At 43.7% G+C, this 18,200-nt stretch overlaps 1 protein-coding gene across 1 annotated transcript; it reads left to right on the plus strand.

Annotated features, from left to right (window-relative positions):
* Window positions 1-9,570: 9,570 nt before the first annotated feature.
* Window positions 9,571-18,183, plus strand: ric3b (RIC3 acetylcholine receptor chaperone b). The gene is made up of 6 exons (XM_064930389.1): window positions 9,571-9,816; window positions 11,435-11,658; window positions 12,046-12,127; window positions 13,830-13,923; window positions 16,227-16,357; window positions 16,671-18,183. Exons 1-6 carry the CDS (start codon window positions 9,705-9,707, stop codon window positions 17,597-17,599), a joined length of 1,572 nt encoding a protein of 523 aa, XP_064786461.1. The 5' UTR covers window positions 9,571-9,704; the 3' UTR covers window positions 17,600-18,183.
* The last annotated feature ends 17 nt before the right edge of the window (window positions 18,184-18,200 follow it).

The following is an 18,200-nucleotide window of genomic DNA, read 5'->3' on the forward strand; positions in this document are numbered from 1 at the left end:
GTTTTTATTGTTTTGTTTTTGTGTCTGAAAAACAAGACCTGTTTGGGGTTTTGCTCTGTCCATGACAGAAGCTTTTGCAGCAGTTACAGGCAACACCTGTATATGTAACTGCAACAGGATATAGACCTCTGCCACTAACTGGACCATGTACAGAACCTCATCACAGTCAGAGCTCACTACAGTTTAGCTATTACACTACCGGTAAAAAGTTTGGACACACCAACTCATTCAAGGGTTTTTCATTCATTTTAAAAATGTTCTACATTTGTAGAATAATAGTGAAGACATCAAAACTATGAAATAACACACAAGGAATCATGTAACCAAAAAAGTTTTAATCAAATCAAAATATATTTTATATTTGAGATTCTTCAAATAGCCTCCCTTTGCCTTGATGACAGCTTAGCATACTCTTGGCATTCTCTCAACCAACTTCATGAGGTAGTCACCTGGAATGCATTTCAATTAACAGGTGTGGCTTCTTAAAAGTTAATTTGTGGAATTTCTTTCCTTCTTAATGCGTTTGAGCCAATCAGTTGTGTTGTGACAAGGTAGGGGGGTATACAGAAGATGGCCATATTTGGTAAAAGACCAAGTCCATATTATGGCAAGGACAGCTCAAATAAGCAAAGAGAAACAACAATCCATCATTACTTCAAGAACTTTGAAAGTTTCTTCAAGTGTAGTCGCAAAAACCATGAAGCATTACCTCTGCTACAGAGGATAAGTTCATTAGAGTTAACAGCCTCAGAAATTGCCGCCCAAATAAATGCTTCACAGAGTTCAAGTAACAGACACATCTCAACATCAATTGTTCAGAGGAGACTGTGTGAATCAGGCCTTCATGGTTGAATTGCTGCAAAGAAACCACTACTAAAGGACACCAATAAAAAGAAGAGACTAGCTTGGGCCAAGAAACACAAGCAATGGACATTAGACCGGTGGAAATATGTCCTTTTGGTCTGGAGTCCAAATTTGAGATTTTTGGTTCCAAACGCCGACCTGCCTTACAACAGGCCTACAAGCCCTCAGTCCAGCCTCTCTCAGCCTATTGTGGACAGTCTGAGCACTGATGGAGAGATTGTCCATTCCTGGTGTAACTCAGGCAGTTGTTATTGCAATCCTGTACCTGTCCCGCAGGTGTGATGTTCGGATGTACCGATCCTGTGCAGGTGTTGTTACACGTGGTCTGCCACTGCGAGGACGATCAGCTGTCCGTCCTGTCTCCCTGTAGCGCTGTCTTAGGCGTCTCACAGTATGGACATTGCAAATTATTGCCCTGGCCACATCTGCAGTCCTCATTGACTCCTTGCAGCATGCATAAGGCACGTTCACGCAGATGAGCAGGGACCCTGGGCATCTTTCATTTGGTGTTTTTCAGAGTCAGTAGAAAGGTCTCTTGTGTCCTAAGTTTTCATAACTGTGTCTTTAATTGCCTACTGTCTGTAAGCTGTTAGTGTCTTAACGACAGTTGCATGTTCATTAATTGTTTATGGTTCATTGAACAAGCATCAGAAACAGTGTTTAAACCCTTTACAATGAAGATCTGTGAAGTTATTTGGATTTTTACAAATTATCTTTGAAAGACAGGGTCCTGAAAAAGGGACTTTATTTTTTTGCTGAGTTGATATCATGATGCTACCGTTCAAAGGTTTGGGGTCACTTAGAAATGTCCTTGTTTTTGAAAGAAAAGCAATTTTTTTTGTCCATTAAAATGACATCAAATTGATCAGAAATACAGTGTAAACATTGTTAATGTTTTAAATGTATTTATTTTGCTCCTTTGCACCCCAGTATCTCTACCTGCACATTCATCTTCTGCCGATCTACCATTCCAGTGTTTAATTGCTATATTGTAATTACTTCGCCACCATATTTATTTCCTTAACTTACCTTATTTGCACTCACTGTATATAGACTTTTTGTTTTCTTTTGTTCTACTGTATTATTGACTGTATGTTTTGTTTATTCCATGTGTAACTCTGTGTTGTTGTATGTGTCGAATTGCTACGCTTTATCTTGGCCAGGTCGCAGTTGCAAATGAGAACTTGTTCTCAACTAGCCTACCTGGTTAAATAAAGGTGAAATAAAAAATAAAAAAATAAAAAAAGACTATTGTAGCTGGAAATGGCTGATTTTGAATGGAATATCTACATAGGCGTATAGAGGTCCATTATCAGCATACATCACTCCTGTGTTCCAATGGCATGTTGTGTTAGCTAATCCAACTTTAAAAAACATAAGCTGGCACACACCCAGAAACATTTGTTGGCAGCTTCATTTAATAGTACCCACAAAACACCAGTCTCAACGTCAACAGTGAAGAGGCAATTCCGGGCTGCTGGCCTGCTAGGCAGAGTTCCTCTGTCTAGTGTCTGTGTTCTTTTGCCCATCTTAATCTTTTCTTTTTATTGGCCAGTCTGAGATATGGATTTTTCTTTGCAACTCTGTCTCGAAGGCCAGCATCCCGGAGTCGCCTCTTCACTGTTGACGTTGAGACTGGTGTTTTGTGGGTACTATTAAATTAAGCTGCCAGTTGAGGACTTGTGAGGCGTCGGTTTCTCAAACTAGACACTCTAATGTACTTGTCCTCTTGCTCAGTTGTGCACCGGGGCCTCCCACTCCTCTTTCTATTCTGGTTAGAGACAGTTTACGCTGTTCTGTGAAGGGAGTAGTACACAGTGTTGTTCCAGATCTTCATTTTCTTGAACCACCCTCCATTTTCGCCATTTTACGAGTGTCAGTTTGGCTACAACCAATACTGTTCAGCCTTTCTTTTCGACACAAAGGAAGTCATAGGGGACACCTACGAAAGACTGTGATGATGGCATCTCAGGTAAGCAGCACTGGGCGTTCTTCCGTCCAACTTCTACATAGCTAGTAGTTATCTCCTACGATTCAGTGTCGGTTCATAGCATTCTACTATATTATATACATACCGTAGAATGATAAATCATGCAATTATTATTCTCAAGCTAACCAAAAAACATTTAGCTACCAATGCCTGTTCTCGCCATTTTCAGTTGAATTCATCTAACTTACTTTCATGGCAACTCATAAGCAGGCCATGTCCTATTTGCTTCATAGTCGATATATACAGTAATCATATTTCATGACAGTGTAACGGTTAGCTTTTATTTTACAGAAGGATGAAAGAACGCAATATGTCTGTCAGGGAATGCTATTCTGATATGTCAGATGAAGATTTAGACCAGAAAGTCAGGGTCAATAAGGCAAAGATGCCCCATGTGGGCTTTAGAATGATCAAAGGAAGTCTCAGAGCAATGGGCCATGGTGTACAATGGCGAAGAGTTAGGGAGTCTCTGCAGAGTGTAGATGGTGCAGGTATCATTGCCAGAATGAGCCAGCTTTGTTGCATTGCTCGGCAAAAATACTATTTTCCTGCTCCCCTGTCTCTCGTCCACATTGATACAAATCATACATTTATAAGGTACTAAGATGTATAATGTCTCCATCAAATCTAAGAAGTTATTCACTTTTTTATTCTTACTTATTCATAGACACATTTTCAATGATGTATGTAATTGGAGTTGTTCTTTATCAACTGGTAATACAAAAATAATGAAGCAGGTGTCACGGTCGTCGTATGGAGGAGACCAAGGCGCAGCGTGGTAGGCGTACATTCTTCTTTAATTAAAGAAAGAACACTGAACAAACTAAAAAATAAATAAAAATGAACCGTGAAGCTAATATGAGAAGCGCAGACAGGCAACTAAACATAGAATAAGAACCCACAAAATACCCAAGGAATATGGCTACCTAAATATGGTCCCCAATCAGAGACAACAATAAACAGCTGCCTCTGATTGAGAACCAATTTAGGCAACCATAGACATATAAACACCTAGATTTACAAAACACCCTAGACATACAAAAAACCCTAGACAATACAAAAACTAAGCAAACCACCCTCGTCACACCCTGACCTATCCAAAATACTAAAGAAAACAAGGTTAACTAAGGTCAGGGCGTGACAGTACCCCCCCCCCGAAGGTGCGGACTCCCGGCCGCATACCTAACCTTATATGAGAGGATCTGGGTGGGCATCTAACCTCGGTGGCGGCTCTGGTTCTGGATGCCGCCCCCCTTCTTTACACTGATCCCTCCGCCTTTGTAGTACTGACCCGTGGATCATTGCCTGAGGCTCTGGACTGCGGATCGTCGCCCTGGGCTGGGGACCTTCGCTGGAGACCCCGGGCTGGCGACCGTCCCTGGAGGTTCCGGACTGTGGCCTGTCGTTGGAGGTTCCGGACTGTGTGCCCGTCGTTGGAGGTTCCGGACTGTGTACCCGTCGTTGGAGGTTCCTGACTGTGTACCCGTCGTTGGAGGTTCCTGACTGTGTACCCGTCGTTGGAGGTTCCTGACTGTGTACCCGTCGTTGGAGGTTTCGGTCTGTGGCCCGTTGCCAGACGCTCTGGACTGGGTACTGTCGCCGGACGCTCTGGACTGCCGAGTGCGTGGTGCCTGGTGACAGTACCCAGGCCTGGTGCGTGGTGCCGGCACTGGTGGTACCGGGCTGGGGACACGCACCTCAGGGCGAGTGCGGGGAGGAGGAACAGGGCGTACTGGACCCTGGAGGCGCACTGGAGGCCTGGTGACGGCACTGGTGGTACCGGCTGGTGACACGCACCTTAGGGCGAGTGCGGGGAGGAGGAACAGGGCGTACTGGACCCTGGAGGCGCACTGGAGGCCTGGTGATGGCACTGGTGGTACCGGGCTGGTGACACGCACCTCAGGGCGAGTGCAGGGAGGAGGAACAGGGCGTACTGGACTGTGGAGGTGCACTGGAGGCCGGGTGCGTGGTGCCGGCACTGGTGGTACTAGGCTGGGGACACGCACCTCAGGGCGAGTGCGGGGAGCAGGCACAAGACGTACTGGACTGTGGAGGCACACTGGAGGTCTGAAGTGTATAGCTGACACAACCCGTCCTGGCTGGATGTTTATTTTCACGCTGCAAATGCAGGGCGCTGGCACAGGACGCACTGGGCTGTGCAGACTCACCGGAGACACAGTGCGCAGAGCCGGCGCAGGATATCCTGGTCCAAGGAGGTGTACTGGAGACCAGGAGTGTTGAGTCGGCACCTTCCTTTCTGGCTGGATGCCCATTCTGGATGGATGCCCATAAGAACCCACAAAATACCCAAGGAATATGGCTACCTAAATATGGTCCCCAATCAGAGACAACGATAAACAGCTGCCTCTGATTGAGAACCAATTTATGCAACCATAGACGTACAAAAACCTAGACTTACAATAAACCCTAGACAATACAAAAAACCCTAGACAATACAAAAACTAAACAAACCACCCTCGTCACACCCTGACCTAACCAAAAAACAAAACAAAAACAAAGATAACTAAGGTCAGGGCGTGACAGCAGGTTAATAGGTTAAACATTTCATTTTTAATTCCAATGTTTTTTTTCAAGATACCACATTGTCATCTTTGGCAGATTTTCAAGGAAGGTAAGTATATTATTTTGTATTCATATTGCATATTTCCCATCACCTAATGAACAACCACAATACCAGTGTGGTGTTCAGCTTTCTGTGCTGTATTGACATATCCTGAAAATGGCATCTGCTGCTTTAGATTGAATGGTCATATCTGTTAGTTTTCATATCTACAAAAAATAAGCTATTTTCTCTATGTTCAGAGTGCGAGCTGATCAAGGGGTCAAAAATGTTGATATTGCCAGATGTATGTTCACTGTCCGAGGAACAGGCCGTGGAAGCTTTATTTCTGGCAAAAGTGTCGGGTGTTCTTTTACTCTCCTCCATCTCTGTCTGTCTTGTTGTACATGGAACCTGTCTCACATGCATTAATTAAAAATCCCTAAAGATGTCAGCTGCTGATTTTCAGATTTACACCACATAAACACTCAGCCATTTTCACTGGACTATCAAACCCCTGTTGCTGCCAAGTCATGATTTCCCTGGGGGTTAGCCTTGCAATAACAAACACTTATGGAGAGATGTTTGGAGTGCTGTGACATGTCAGTACTTCCACTTGCTGCACAGTTTGGAGGAAGAAGGCTACCTTGACCTGTCAAATTCACTCCACCTCTCCTGTGTGGGAAATGTGTCTTTACCTCGTCTGCGGGCAGATCTGCAGCATTTCACAGAGAGTTGGAATAATCACACTTTAAGTACAGAGGCGAACCTGACACCTCCCCAACTGTCGCCTTAGCACTACACAACGGATTAAAATGATCAAGCCATCATCAAGCTTCAAGTGGTATTTATGTATTCATTTGTGATCTGGTAATGTAAAAGTCTTATAATGACATTATCTTCTATTGTTTGTCCTCATGTGTCTGTTTTTCAGCATAAAGTACTCTGTAGCCACTTAGTGTGGACACCAGGTGACACTACACACACACATACAGATTCCTGTTGAACACAGTCTCGTTAACGACCTTATTTTCTCAATAACAGTCTCTCTACTTCACTTCATCCCACTCCCCCTTCTCCCTAAATCCTCTAGGTTATATCAGCTGTGTCTTTATTTTTCAACTTCTATGTTTCGATAGTGTAACATACCTTAAGCTTTAAAACAAATACATTAGTACTTTCGATATCAATGAAAGAGTTGCATGAATTTCTTGTTGAATTAATGAATGTTTCTCAAGTTACGATTCGGCCAACTCAAATCAAACTGGGATAGAGAGGATACACATTAACCTGTTAATTGCCTGGGATTTAGTTTGAAATGGCTTACCTCCATGCCCATCAACAAAGCAGATCTGTCCCAGTTCTGTATAGAGTAATGCATTTATTTTCCAATTCTATACATTTGACTTTATACAGTATCTAGTACTGGACTTGAAGTCTGAATCTGAATCTGAATCAGAGTTAGTCTGAGTCTGTATGGGATCCAGGTCTGAAATCTGGATCTGATTAAGATTCACTGGAAATATAATCAGACCTGGAGCCAAACCCAAAGTCAGAAATGAATCCGTCAATAGAGTTGGGTCCAAAGTCAGAATCGGAAACAAAATTGGAATTTGATTGAGAGACTGAAGAAGGGGAGGACATTGAGGGGTGTTATGGGGTGTCCAATGAGCAGCCTGAGAAGGGGTATGGGACAACAGGGATGGAGAGTGAGGATTTCTGCGCTGTGTATTTGAATGGGGGCGACTTGCTGTGCTGTGATGGCTGCCCAAGGTCTACCACCTCTCCTGCCATGTACCACCCCTTCTTAGCTTCCCACTGTACGTCTTGAGATCCTATTTTCTGGTGTTTAGAAACGTTTTATAATGATATCTAAAAAAAATAATCAATTAGAGCTTTTACATCCCGCAAATGTTACAAGTGTGGATACAATTTAATGAATGTCTAGAATACTGTGGTGCAAAACAGAAACTGTCTTGGGTTGGCATTGTTGACAATGTTCACAGAGCTACAATATGAAATGTGTAACCAATAACCGTATCGACAGTTCATGTAATACTGAAAGCCCCTGCATAGGATGAGAACGTTTGACTCTGACCCTCTCTCGCTGCCCTACAAGGGTGACTGGGTGTGCATATTGTTTTCCGGAAGTGACCCAGACCCTGGGGTGGAGTATGACTGTAGGACCATTACACCCCTTCGACAGACCACCAGGTGGCAGGCACACCCTACACACTGTCCAGCCTGGACCAAAGAGTGGGTTATGGTGATGATGATGATGATGATGACTTGATTGCATTCATTAGGAAATTCTTTCCGTGTCGTACAGCAAGCAAGCATACACGTGTAAACATAGAAAGATTTACAGCACATCACAATACACATATATCAAAGGAGTCCACATAAGAGCTCGCTTGCTGCTTAGGACTGGGGACTGTTGGGGGTGAAATTACAATTAATTTCTTCCTGGTACCGGACCTTCTGTACGTGCACGTGCAAACACGTGCACCAAAACAAAAAAATTATGGGCCTAATCGTAGAATGACATATAGAATCCATATTAACTCGATAGGATCTCCATGGGCCTAGTCATAAAGGTCTGTCATTTCCCTTTTAAAACATATGACTTTGTATTGTGCCATAAACACAACCAGTCATGATGTTTTCATCGGATTGTCAAACAATTAGGTCAAAGGGCTCCTTTACTAGGCTACCCCGCGCGCGTTCATCCATTCACAACATATTTCCAGCCTCCAAAACAGTGGTGAATGAAAAGAGACCACTGTTACACAAAACACCAAAAAAGTGTAAAGACATTCGGCGATTGTCATTGGGCCAGAATGAATGCCTCTGCTGTCTGCGTGCGTCTCGGTTTCAGCCACTCAACCCTGCCTTGGCAACATGTCAGTGTTCTGGTCGAACCACAATGCATTTAGAAAAGTAGGCCATACCAGTGGCTCCCAAACATATATACATACAGTTGAAGTCGTAAGTTGACATACACTTAGGTTGGAGTCATTTAAACTCGTTTTTCAACCACTCCACACATTTCTTATTAACAAACTATAGTTTTGGCAAGTCGGTTAGGACATCTACTTTGTGCATGACATGACACAAGTCATTTTTCCAACAAATGTTTACAGACAGATTATTTCACTTATAATTCACTGCATCACAATTCAAGTGGGTCAGAAGTTTACATACAATAAGTTGACTGTGCCTTTAAACAGCTTGGAAAATTTCAGAAAATTATATCATGGCTTTAGAAGGCTTATATCAAGCCGGATTAAAGCCACAACGGATCTACTGGACTTGTTCTTAAAACGCACGACTTGGACTTGACTAAAGACTCGACCCATTCTAATTGGGAGTCATTTTGAGACTTGGACCTTGTGACTTGAGACTTGCTTGTGACTCGAATAACAGTGACTTGGTCCCACCTCTGCTAAATCAGTACAGCCTGTCTTAGCACATATTGTCTTGGCTCCCGTGGTGTGAAAAGGGATGCTCAGTTCTGAGCTTCACAGATAGTGGTTTCCTTGTATCTACATGGTAGGAGTAATAACATGTCATATTTCTTGTTATGGGGCAATGTATGCTGGGCTAATCTATAGACTATGTAGTAAGGGAGTGGCTGGCCTGAAAAATATGGGGGGACAGATGAGATGAGCTTCGGGGCCTTGTCCAATGCAAAGGGGGTACTTTTCCCAGTTATTACCAATATCTAATCTATCACACAAGAGACTGTAATTAATAGCAGGTATAAAGAGTTCAAAAAACTACTTTACCATATTTACAAAAAAGGGATGCAGTGGCATCACAGCCTTTCTATTTTCATTTTTTGGGTCGGCAGGGTAGCCTAGTGGTTAGGTAGCCTAGTGGTTAGGTAGCCTAGTGGTTAGAGCGTCAGACTAGTAACCAGAAGGTGGCAAGTTCAAACCCCCGACCTGACAAGGTTCAAATCTGTCGTTCTGCCCCTGAACAAGCAGTTAACCCACTAGTTCCTAGGCAGTCATTGAAAATTGAATTTGTTCTTAACTGACTTGCCTGGTTCAATAAATAAAATTATATTTGGTCGAAATGAATAAAGGTTCTCTGGCGCCATCTACTGGAGAGGTGCATCCACTACAAAGGTTACACTTCCGTTTTTCAGCGAAGGACGTGTGCACAAATGGATGATGCTGAGGAGCCCGACGCAGCATCCACTTGACCCTCTGTGTTGAATTGTTTGTGTATTCGTGTTGCCTTTTAAGTACATTTACCTGCAAAAGCAACCGTGCGGCTGTAACAATGTCGATGTCAACATTTCAAAAGGTTACGCTCGTGTCTTGTCTCGTGCTCTGCGTTGCTCTTCTGCTTCCGAAAATGCTGCTCGGCGGAGGGAAGGGTGCACAGACCGAGGGTAAGGTTTAACGCTCTAAAAATGTTAAATATCTTTATTATTCTAGCTAACTATTATAGATTCGTACGTAGGCTTACCTTTCCTTGCATTTTAACACATTTTTTATTTTTTACTGCACATCGTCGTTTATTATTATTATTTCTTTGAATAATACCAGCTACATCCCTACAGAGGGCGCTGTCATCACCGGGGAGGAGTGGTGGGTCAGCTGTTTGTTCACCCGCAACAGCCTGACTTTATGTGAAAAAAGTTCAAATCGGAGTCCCGCACCCGACCCCAACACGCACATATAGAAATTGCGCTACAGGCTACTGTCAAAGACGGGGGGACGATTTTTTAACTGGGAGCAGGATTTTTTTGTTGCCTGATTTAGATATGTTTCTGCCTATAATTTCCGAGATTTTGGTAGGCTATTTGTTAGTAAACTTGTCTATCAATTAGGTAGAAGAGAAGCTTGCATGTAGGCTGTCATTATGTTACCCTAAAAGACTAAATAAACCCATGCTCACCAGAATAATGTCATAAATCGATAGAATGAAGGCTTCAATCTAGTTGACATTGGTCAAGTGTTTCCTGTCATCTTTTAAGGAGCATAGACGTTTAGGGACCAGGGAGAAAATGCAATAAGTCGGTGTAAAAGAAGTGTGCAAAATGTCCAATTTACATCAGTTTGACCAGTTGTACGGAAATATAAACCTTTGGTTGAAATACTATCAGCTTTTATGATGCTGATAAAGATAGATACCATCTGAGGTGCTAGCTGATCATTCACATTCTCTCAAGATGCTGAAATAAAGAAATTATATTTCTCTACTCCTGTTCCCAAGTAAACATTTTGTGTACTATTTTACTGCAAAAAAAAAGCTTTTATATTAAGTCCTGCAGAATTAAGCTATGTGAGAGGTTTTAGGTTTTACAGTCAGTGTCCAGATTTCAGTTTTCATTTAACCCATCTGAACAGTAGACTTCCCTTGACGTGCCATAGGCCTATTTGAAGTCCCCATCTTGTGACTGTCGAATGTGTAGCGCCTCACAATCATCACACATAACATAGCCGGCACTGCTGTTGTCCTCTCCTTCCACTTCACCAAATCTTTCCCAAACATTAGCCTACTTTTCTGTCCCTCCCTTCTCTTTATTTTCAACTCTCCATTTTGCAGCTTTCCTCTTATTGAATTAAACTCAGACACGGTTCTTTTTGCCTCCGTGGATTGACGTTAACTTTTTCTGCCTGTTCCCAAAAGCATTTGGCGATTGGCATGTCAGCTATTTGACTCATGTACAGTTCAGCCCTAAAGTTTAGGCTTATGCACTAATGCCATATAGTCTAAAATAACCTCAATGTAGCCTAAAGACATAAATTGCACAAGAATAATACATTTATGGATTTATTAAGGTATTGTCTCTTTATTCAACCCGCCCGCCCTTCATCCAACACAATATTTCATTTCCGTAAACCCATCCACCCTGTATTAGCAAGGCTACCACAGCAGGGCTACCTTATCACAACAGCGTAAGTTCATCTCACTGTCGCAACAAAGTTGTTATTCCAGTATATCCAGTATGTTAATTCCAGTATATCACAGTATCGGGTTCATCTACCACATTTGCTTTGCAGGTTCAGGACGGTTTCCTCCCATGGTGCACCGGCAGATGGCCCCGGACAGTCAGGGCCAGAGGGCTGCTGGGTCCACCAGGGCACACAACACCGAGGCTATCGCCAGGGCTAAGGGGGGTGGGGGCACAGGGGTAGGGACCGGGGGCAAGTCCAACCTGGCAGGGCAGATCATCCCCATCTACGGCTTTGCGATCCTTCTTTACATCCTCTACATCCTGTTTAAGGTGCGGTGTTGTGGGGTTGACGTAGGATACATACATACGCGCACAGATAATAGGGCTGAGCATTTTAAAGAATGTGTGTGTTTCAGTACTCTCATGAAAATGATTTAGAGTACAGGCATGTTAGCGTTTTAAATGTGCAACGGGGCTGAAGACAAAAAGTTTGCATGCGAAAATGTATCAAATATACAAACCGTGAATCAAGTAGTCTGGCCCAGCCCTAACATGCGTACATATGCACATACTAGGAAGACACGCATGGAAACACAGTCCATTGTATCCTATTCTCACAGAAAAGGTCCAAATCAAATGCCCATTTACAATCTGCGTGTTGTATGTTTAAACCCTTAAATCCTATTGTTGAAGAATGTTTTTTTCTCTTCTCAAAAGATAACCTCAAAGGGGAAGTGTGCTGTACCTACTGAACCCAGATTTCCCTCAGTGAGAGCAGAGAACCGGAAGAGAAAGATCAGTGAGTTACAAACTGTAATCTCACGATTCTTAAATCGTTCCTCTTTAAGAATCAGTTATATTGATAACTCTATACAAAGAATCAGCATCATTCATTTAAATAGTTTCTCTCTAAAACATAGTCGTGGCCAAAAGTTTTGAGAATGACACAAATATTAATTTTCATAGTCTGCTACCTCAATTTGCATATACTCCAGAATGTTACGAAGAGTGATGAGATGAATTGCAATTAATTGCAAAGTCCCCCATTGCCATGCAAATGAACTGAATCCCCCCGAAACATTTCCACTGCATTTCAGCCCTGCCACAAAAGGACCAGCTGACATCATGTCAGTGATTCTCTCGTTAACACAGGTGTGAGTGTTGACGAGGAAAAGGCTGGAGATCACTCTGTCATGCTGATTGAGTTCGAATAACAGACTGGAAGCTTCAAAAGGAGGGTGGTGCTTGGAATCATTATTCTTCCTCTGTCAACCATGGTTACCTGCAAGGAAACACGTGCCTCATCATTGCTTTGCACAAAAAGGGCTTCACAGGCAAGGATATTGCTGCCAGTAAGATTGCACCTAAATCAACCATTTATTGGATCATCAAGAACTTCAAGGAGAGCGGTTCAATTGTTGTGAAGAAGGCTTCAGGGCGCCCAAGAAAGTCCAGCATGCGCCAGGACCGTCTCCTAAAGTTGATTCAGCTGCGGGACTGGGGCACCACCAGTACAGAGCTTGCTCAGGAATGGCAGCAGGCAGGTGAGTGCATCTGCACGCACAGTGAGGCGAATACTTTGAGGATGGCCTGGTGTCAAGAAGGGCAGCAAAGAAGCCACTTCTCTCCAGGAAAAACTTCAGGGACAGACTGATATTCTGCAAAAGGTACATGGATTGGACTGCTGAGGACTGGGGTAAAGTCATTTTCTCTGATGAATCCCCTTTCCGATTGTTTGGGGCATCCGGAAAAAAGCTTATCCGGAGAAGACAAGGTGAGCGCTACCATCAGTCCTGTGTCATGCCAACAGTAAAGCATCCTGAGACCATTCATGTGTGGGGTTGCTTCTCAGTCAAGGGAGTGGGCTCACTCACAATTTTGAACACAGCCATGAATAAAGAATGGTACCAACACATCCTCTGAGAGCAACTTCTCCCAACCATCCAGGAACAGTTTGGTGACGAACAATGCCTTTTCCAGCATGATGGAGCACCTTGCCATAAGGCAAAAGTGATAACTAAGTGGCTCGGGGAACAAAACATTGATATTTTGGGTCCATGGCCAGGAAACTCCCCAGACCTTAATCCCATTGAGAACTTGTGGTCAATCCTCAAGAGGCGGGTGGACAAACAAAAACCCACAAATTCTGACAAACTCCAAGCATTGATTATGCAAGAATGGTCTGCCATAAGTCGGGATGTGGCTCAGAAGTTAATTGACAGCATGCCAGGGCGGATTGCAGATGTCTTGAAAAAGAAGGGTCAACACTGCAAATATTGACTCTTTGCATCAACTTCATGTATTTGTCAATAAAAGCCTTTGACACTTATTCCATAGTAACATCTGACAAAAATATATAAAGACACTAAAGCAGAAAACTTTGTGGAAATTAATATTTGGCCACGACTGTACAATCAAATAGTTTAGCTTCACTTCAGACAATGCCATCCTGAAAGGTCTTAACTGACCCTCTCTCCTCCTCTCGCTCTCCTTCTCTCTAGCGGACTTTGAGCTGACTCAGCTGCAGGATAAGCTGAGGGAGACAGAGATGGTGATGGAGAGGATTGTGTCCAAAGCCAGCTACAGTCCTGAAAGGTTTGTTGTTTACCTGGCCAAAGTCTTGCTCCACGGACATCTCTCATTTCAGTATCTCTTTGCATACCAAAACACATATATTCAACTTTTTTTTTTAAATTATTCTGGGTCTCTTTCCTTTCCCACCTTACACCATTTTTTGCCGGCCAAAATATTGGATACATTTTTTTTTTTTACATTTAGGAATAAAATGTTGTTGAATACAATCTGAATTGAACAATGTATTTACATTGCTATTAATGTGTGTACTTAACTATTATTGCATGTCCCATTGATTGAATTAGCATACCTGTAATAAATTCTAATGGGTAGACCCTAAGTCATGGGTTCCCAAACTATTTTGGCCCACGACCCCATTTTCATAACCACACACACACACACACACACACACACACACACACACACACACACACACACATATATATATATTAACAGCTAAATGTTTACTTTTATTTGGGGCTATGGCAGTCAATTGAAAAACATTTTAACAGTATTTCTGATTGTGAGTTGAGAAGACAAACACATCCGTTTAATGTGGGGCTATGACAGTCAATTGCAAATGAGTCTGACAATGTCTCTTATCTCACCACCACTAATGAGATGGGCGTGCTTGATGCATGTCGCGGTGGAGCTTCTCAAAGTCGGGGGGCGTGGTCGACAGTGCGCACCGCATCTCTGTTGTCACATCCAACAGGGATCGATATTTGGTTTTAATGCAGACAAGAGCACTGAATGCACCTTCACACGGATATGAGCAGGTGAGCGGTAGTACGTTGTAATGCTCAGAGGGAGAGGGCAGGGTATTCCCTTTGAGTCAAAAACCAAAACTCCTCCGTAGTGACCTGTGCATGTATTGTCTACAGCATTCAGTCACATGGCAGCTCGATCAGCTGTTCCGATTTCATTTACCTGCATGTCAACTGAGCCACGATCGCAGTCAAACGGATTAGGAAGTAGGTCCCACAGTGCTCTTCCCAGCATTGGTGAGCAGTCACCACTCGTGCGGGACACTTACTGATGCTGTTTTTTGTTGTGGTTAGAAACATGGCACCTCCGATGGAAGGGGGCATGGTTGGCTTTTGAAAGACTCCAATAAGAAATATTTCCTCTGAATCCACCGATTTGGTCACTCATCTGTAGAATGTTTTTGTATTCTCTGCATGCTTGCGTTCAGTTTCCCAAATATGTCTGTTACATATAGACAAGGAGACATGTTCTTTTCATTATGCAGAAATTCAACCAAGTCTGTTTTCTTTTTTACATCCATTGTGAATGACAATAGTTTGTCTCAATGCAAACTCAGTTCGTCTCTTAGCAAACTCCAAGTGGGCTGTCGTGGATTTTACTGAAGAGTGGCTCCATCTACCATAAAGGCCTGATTGGTGGAGTGCTGCAGAGATGGTTGTGCTTCTGGAAGGTTCTCCCATCTCCACAGAGGAACTCTGGAGCTCTGTCAGAGTGACCATTGGGTTCTTGGTCACCCCCCCCTTCTTCTCCAATTGCTCACTTTTTTCAGCTCTAGGAAGAGTTGGTGGTTCCAAACTTCTTCTATTTAAGAATGATGGAGGCCACTGTGTTCTTGGGGACCTTCAATGCTGCAGAATTGTTTTGGTACCCTTCCCCAGATCTGTGCCTCGACACAATCCTGTCTCTGGGCTCTACGGACAATTCCTTCGACCTCATGGCTTGGTTTTTGCTCTGACATACACTATCAACTGTGGGACCTTATATAGACAGGTATGTGTGTCTTTCCAAATCATGTCCAATCAATTGAATTTACCACAGGTGGACTCCAAGTTGTAGAAACATATCAAGGATGATCAATAGAAACGGGATGCACCGGAGCTCAATTTCAAGTCTCATAGCAAATGGTCTGAATACTTATGTGCCTCTGCCTCACCACACATTGTTTTCGCCTTATCAATTGCAGCCGGGAATATCAAAGTCTCTGCAATAGTGCGTGGTTTCATATCGTAACGGGCCTAGCCATTCACTGTGTGAATGATTCAAGTGCAGCGGTCAAGTGCGGCCTTTTCCCATGATCTAAGGGCGCGCTCTGGTTGAATTTGATCTTTTAGATTAGATTTATTTTTTGGGGGATGTATTTTTTAAGGTTAACCACATGACAATCATTTTGAGATACAAAGACAATATTATAAGGTGTGTGTGTATGTGTATATATATCAACAACAACAAAAATATGTGAATCTTTTTCTTCCTCTGAATTTTGGAAACATGGCACCTCCGTTTGGGAATCGCTGCCTTAAGCATACTTACCTATGCTTCTGCTGCTCTCCCTGCAGGGTGACAGGGGTGAGTGCCGACCAGGAGGAGAGACTGCTTCTCCAGCTGAGAGAGATCACGCGGGTGATGCAGGAGGGCCGCCTGGTGGAGGGGGTTGCCCCCGCAGAGATGGGGGCACAACACTGGGAAGGTAGACTGGGATTGAAGCCCTTTTTCTGTACCACCCCACACCACTGTGGGCATTCTTCTAAACAACATGTCATTTGTGCTTCTTTAATGGAAGTCAAACTTTGGCTCTTTTATGACGTCATTCAAGACTTGTCTGAATACGTTATCCACATTCCACAATACGGAGATATACAAGATTTGGGTGTAACATACAGTAGGGTTTAGTGCCTCTGAGGGCTGTATGGAAACGTAATGGAAACGTAATGATGGAAACGTAATGATATATGGTATGGAAACGTAATGATATACTGTTTATGTATCCATGGTTGAATTAGGTTTCCCAGAGGATCCCCATCCATGCTGGGAAGAGCCCTTCTGTGGATACGACCATACCCAGGCGACCAGCACCGAAGAGCAGCCAGAGAGGACCGACGAGTGTGGGGCTTACCATGAGAAGGGTGGGGCTTACCAGGAGAAGGGTGGGTCTGACCAGGAAGAGGGTGTGGCAAACGAGGAGATTGGGGTTGACCAGGAAGAGGTCAGGGCTGACCAGAAAGACTTTGGGCTTAACCAGGAAGAGAGCGTAGTTGACCAAGAGGTGGTTGGGGTTGACCAGGATGAGGGCAGGGCTGACCAGAAAGACGTTGGGCTTAACCAGGAAGAGAGCGTAGTTGACCAGGTGGTGGTTGGGGTTGACCAGGAAGAGGGCAGGGCTGACCAAAAAGACATTGGGCTTAACCAGGAAGAGAGTGTAGTTGACCAGGAGGTGGTTGGCGTTGACCAGGAAGAGGGCAGGTCTGACCAGAAAGAAGGTGGGCTTGACCAAGAAGAGAGCGTAGTTGACCAGGAGGTGGTTAGGGTTGACCAGGAGGTGGTTAGGGTTGACCAAGAAGAGGGCAGGGCTGACCAGGAGGAGGGTGCAGCTGAGGATGATGTAGGTGTAGCTAAGGCAGGGGCTGATTTGAATACTGATGAGGAGGGAGGTGCTGATTTGGCCACTGGGAATGAGGAATGTGGGGCTAAGCGTGATGTGGGTGGGACTGAGGTGGAGAAAGCAGAAATGGACAGGGAGGAGGGTTGGGCCAATGACAAGCTGGGTCTGGCTGATGAAGACAGGGGTGGTGCAGAGGAGGAGCTTGAGTTTACACTGAAGATGCCCACCATGTTGGAGCGAGAGGAAAAGGACGGTGTTAACCTGTCAACTGAGATGTCAACTAGCCGTTCTCGTGTTAGAAGGAAAAGGAACAAGAAGCAGAAGAAATGACCAAAAGAAAACAACGTTGATTGACTTCCCCTAAATTCCTTCCTATAATTGGGAAAGTAGAGTGCGCCCCACAAACTTGAGTCTGGCTATGTCCGTCTAGCAACATTTCTTCCTAGCCTCCAATGCTTCCAAACAGGATGGGCCATCGCATGAAGGTTAGCAGTAGCCAGTCTATAAACATAGGATCAAAAAGCTCCACCCGAGAAAGATGGTATCTCTTCCTAAGTGACAGTCTGAAGCAGAAGTCATACCCACAGTATTGTACCAATGCTTTGTTCAGATGTTCACTATCGCATAATAGCTTTGGCACAATGCGCATTACAGTGAACTGAATGATTTGGAAGGCACTGTGCTCCTACGGTCTTGATTCACATCTGGGCTTGAGAGGATGCTTTTTGTCCTCTTAGTGCAATAAACCATAATTAGAATACATGGGAATGATCTTATTTCATGGGTATAAGTTATTGAAAAAGCATTCACTTTTATACACCATTTATTCACTACTGATGACTATATACCCGTATGTCAGCGTTACAAAAAAAGTAACTACTGTGGAATCTCACAAATAAAATATTCTGGTTTGACAACAACCTTGTCTCAA

This window comes from Oncorhynchus masou, chromosome 22 (assembly GCF_036934945.1).
Source record: "Oncorhynchus masou masou isolate Uvic2021 chromosome 22, UVic_Omas_1.1, whole genome shotgun sequence".
In the NCBI taxonomy this organism is placed as follows: Eukaryota; Metazoa; Chordata; class Actinopteri; order Salmoniformes; family Salmonidae; genus Oncorhynchus; species Oncorhynchus masou.

What these genes read in the sequence shown, in the direction of transcription:
- ric3b (XM_064930389.1), top strand. Translation starts at nt 9,705, where the DNA reads ATGTCGATGTCAACATTTCAAAAGGTTACGCTCGTGTCTTGTCTCGTG. An exon ending in GAAGGGTGCACAGACCGAGG is followed by an intron (nt 9,817 to 11,434) that starts GTAAGGTTTAAC and finishes TTTGCTTTGCAG; the next exon opens with GTTCAGGACGGTTTCCTCCC. An exon ending in GAACCGGAAGAGAAAGATCA is followed by an intron (nt 12,128 to 13,829) that starts GTGAGTTACAAA and finishes CCTTCTCTCTAG; the next exon opens with CGGACTTTGAGCTGACTCAG.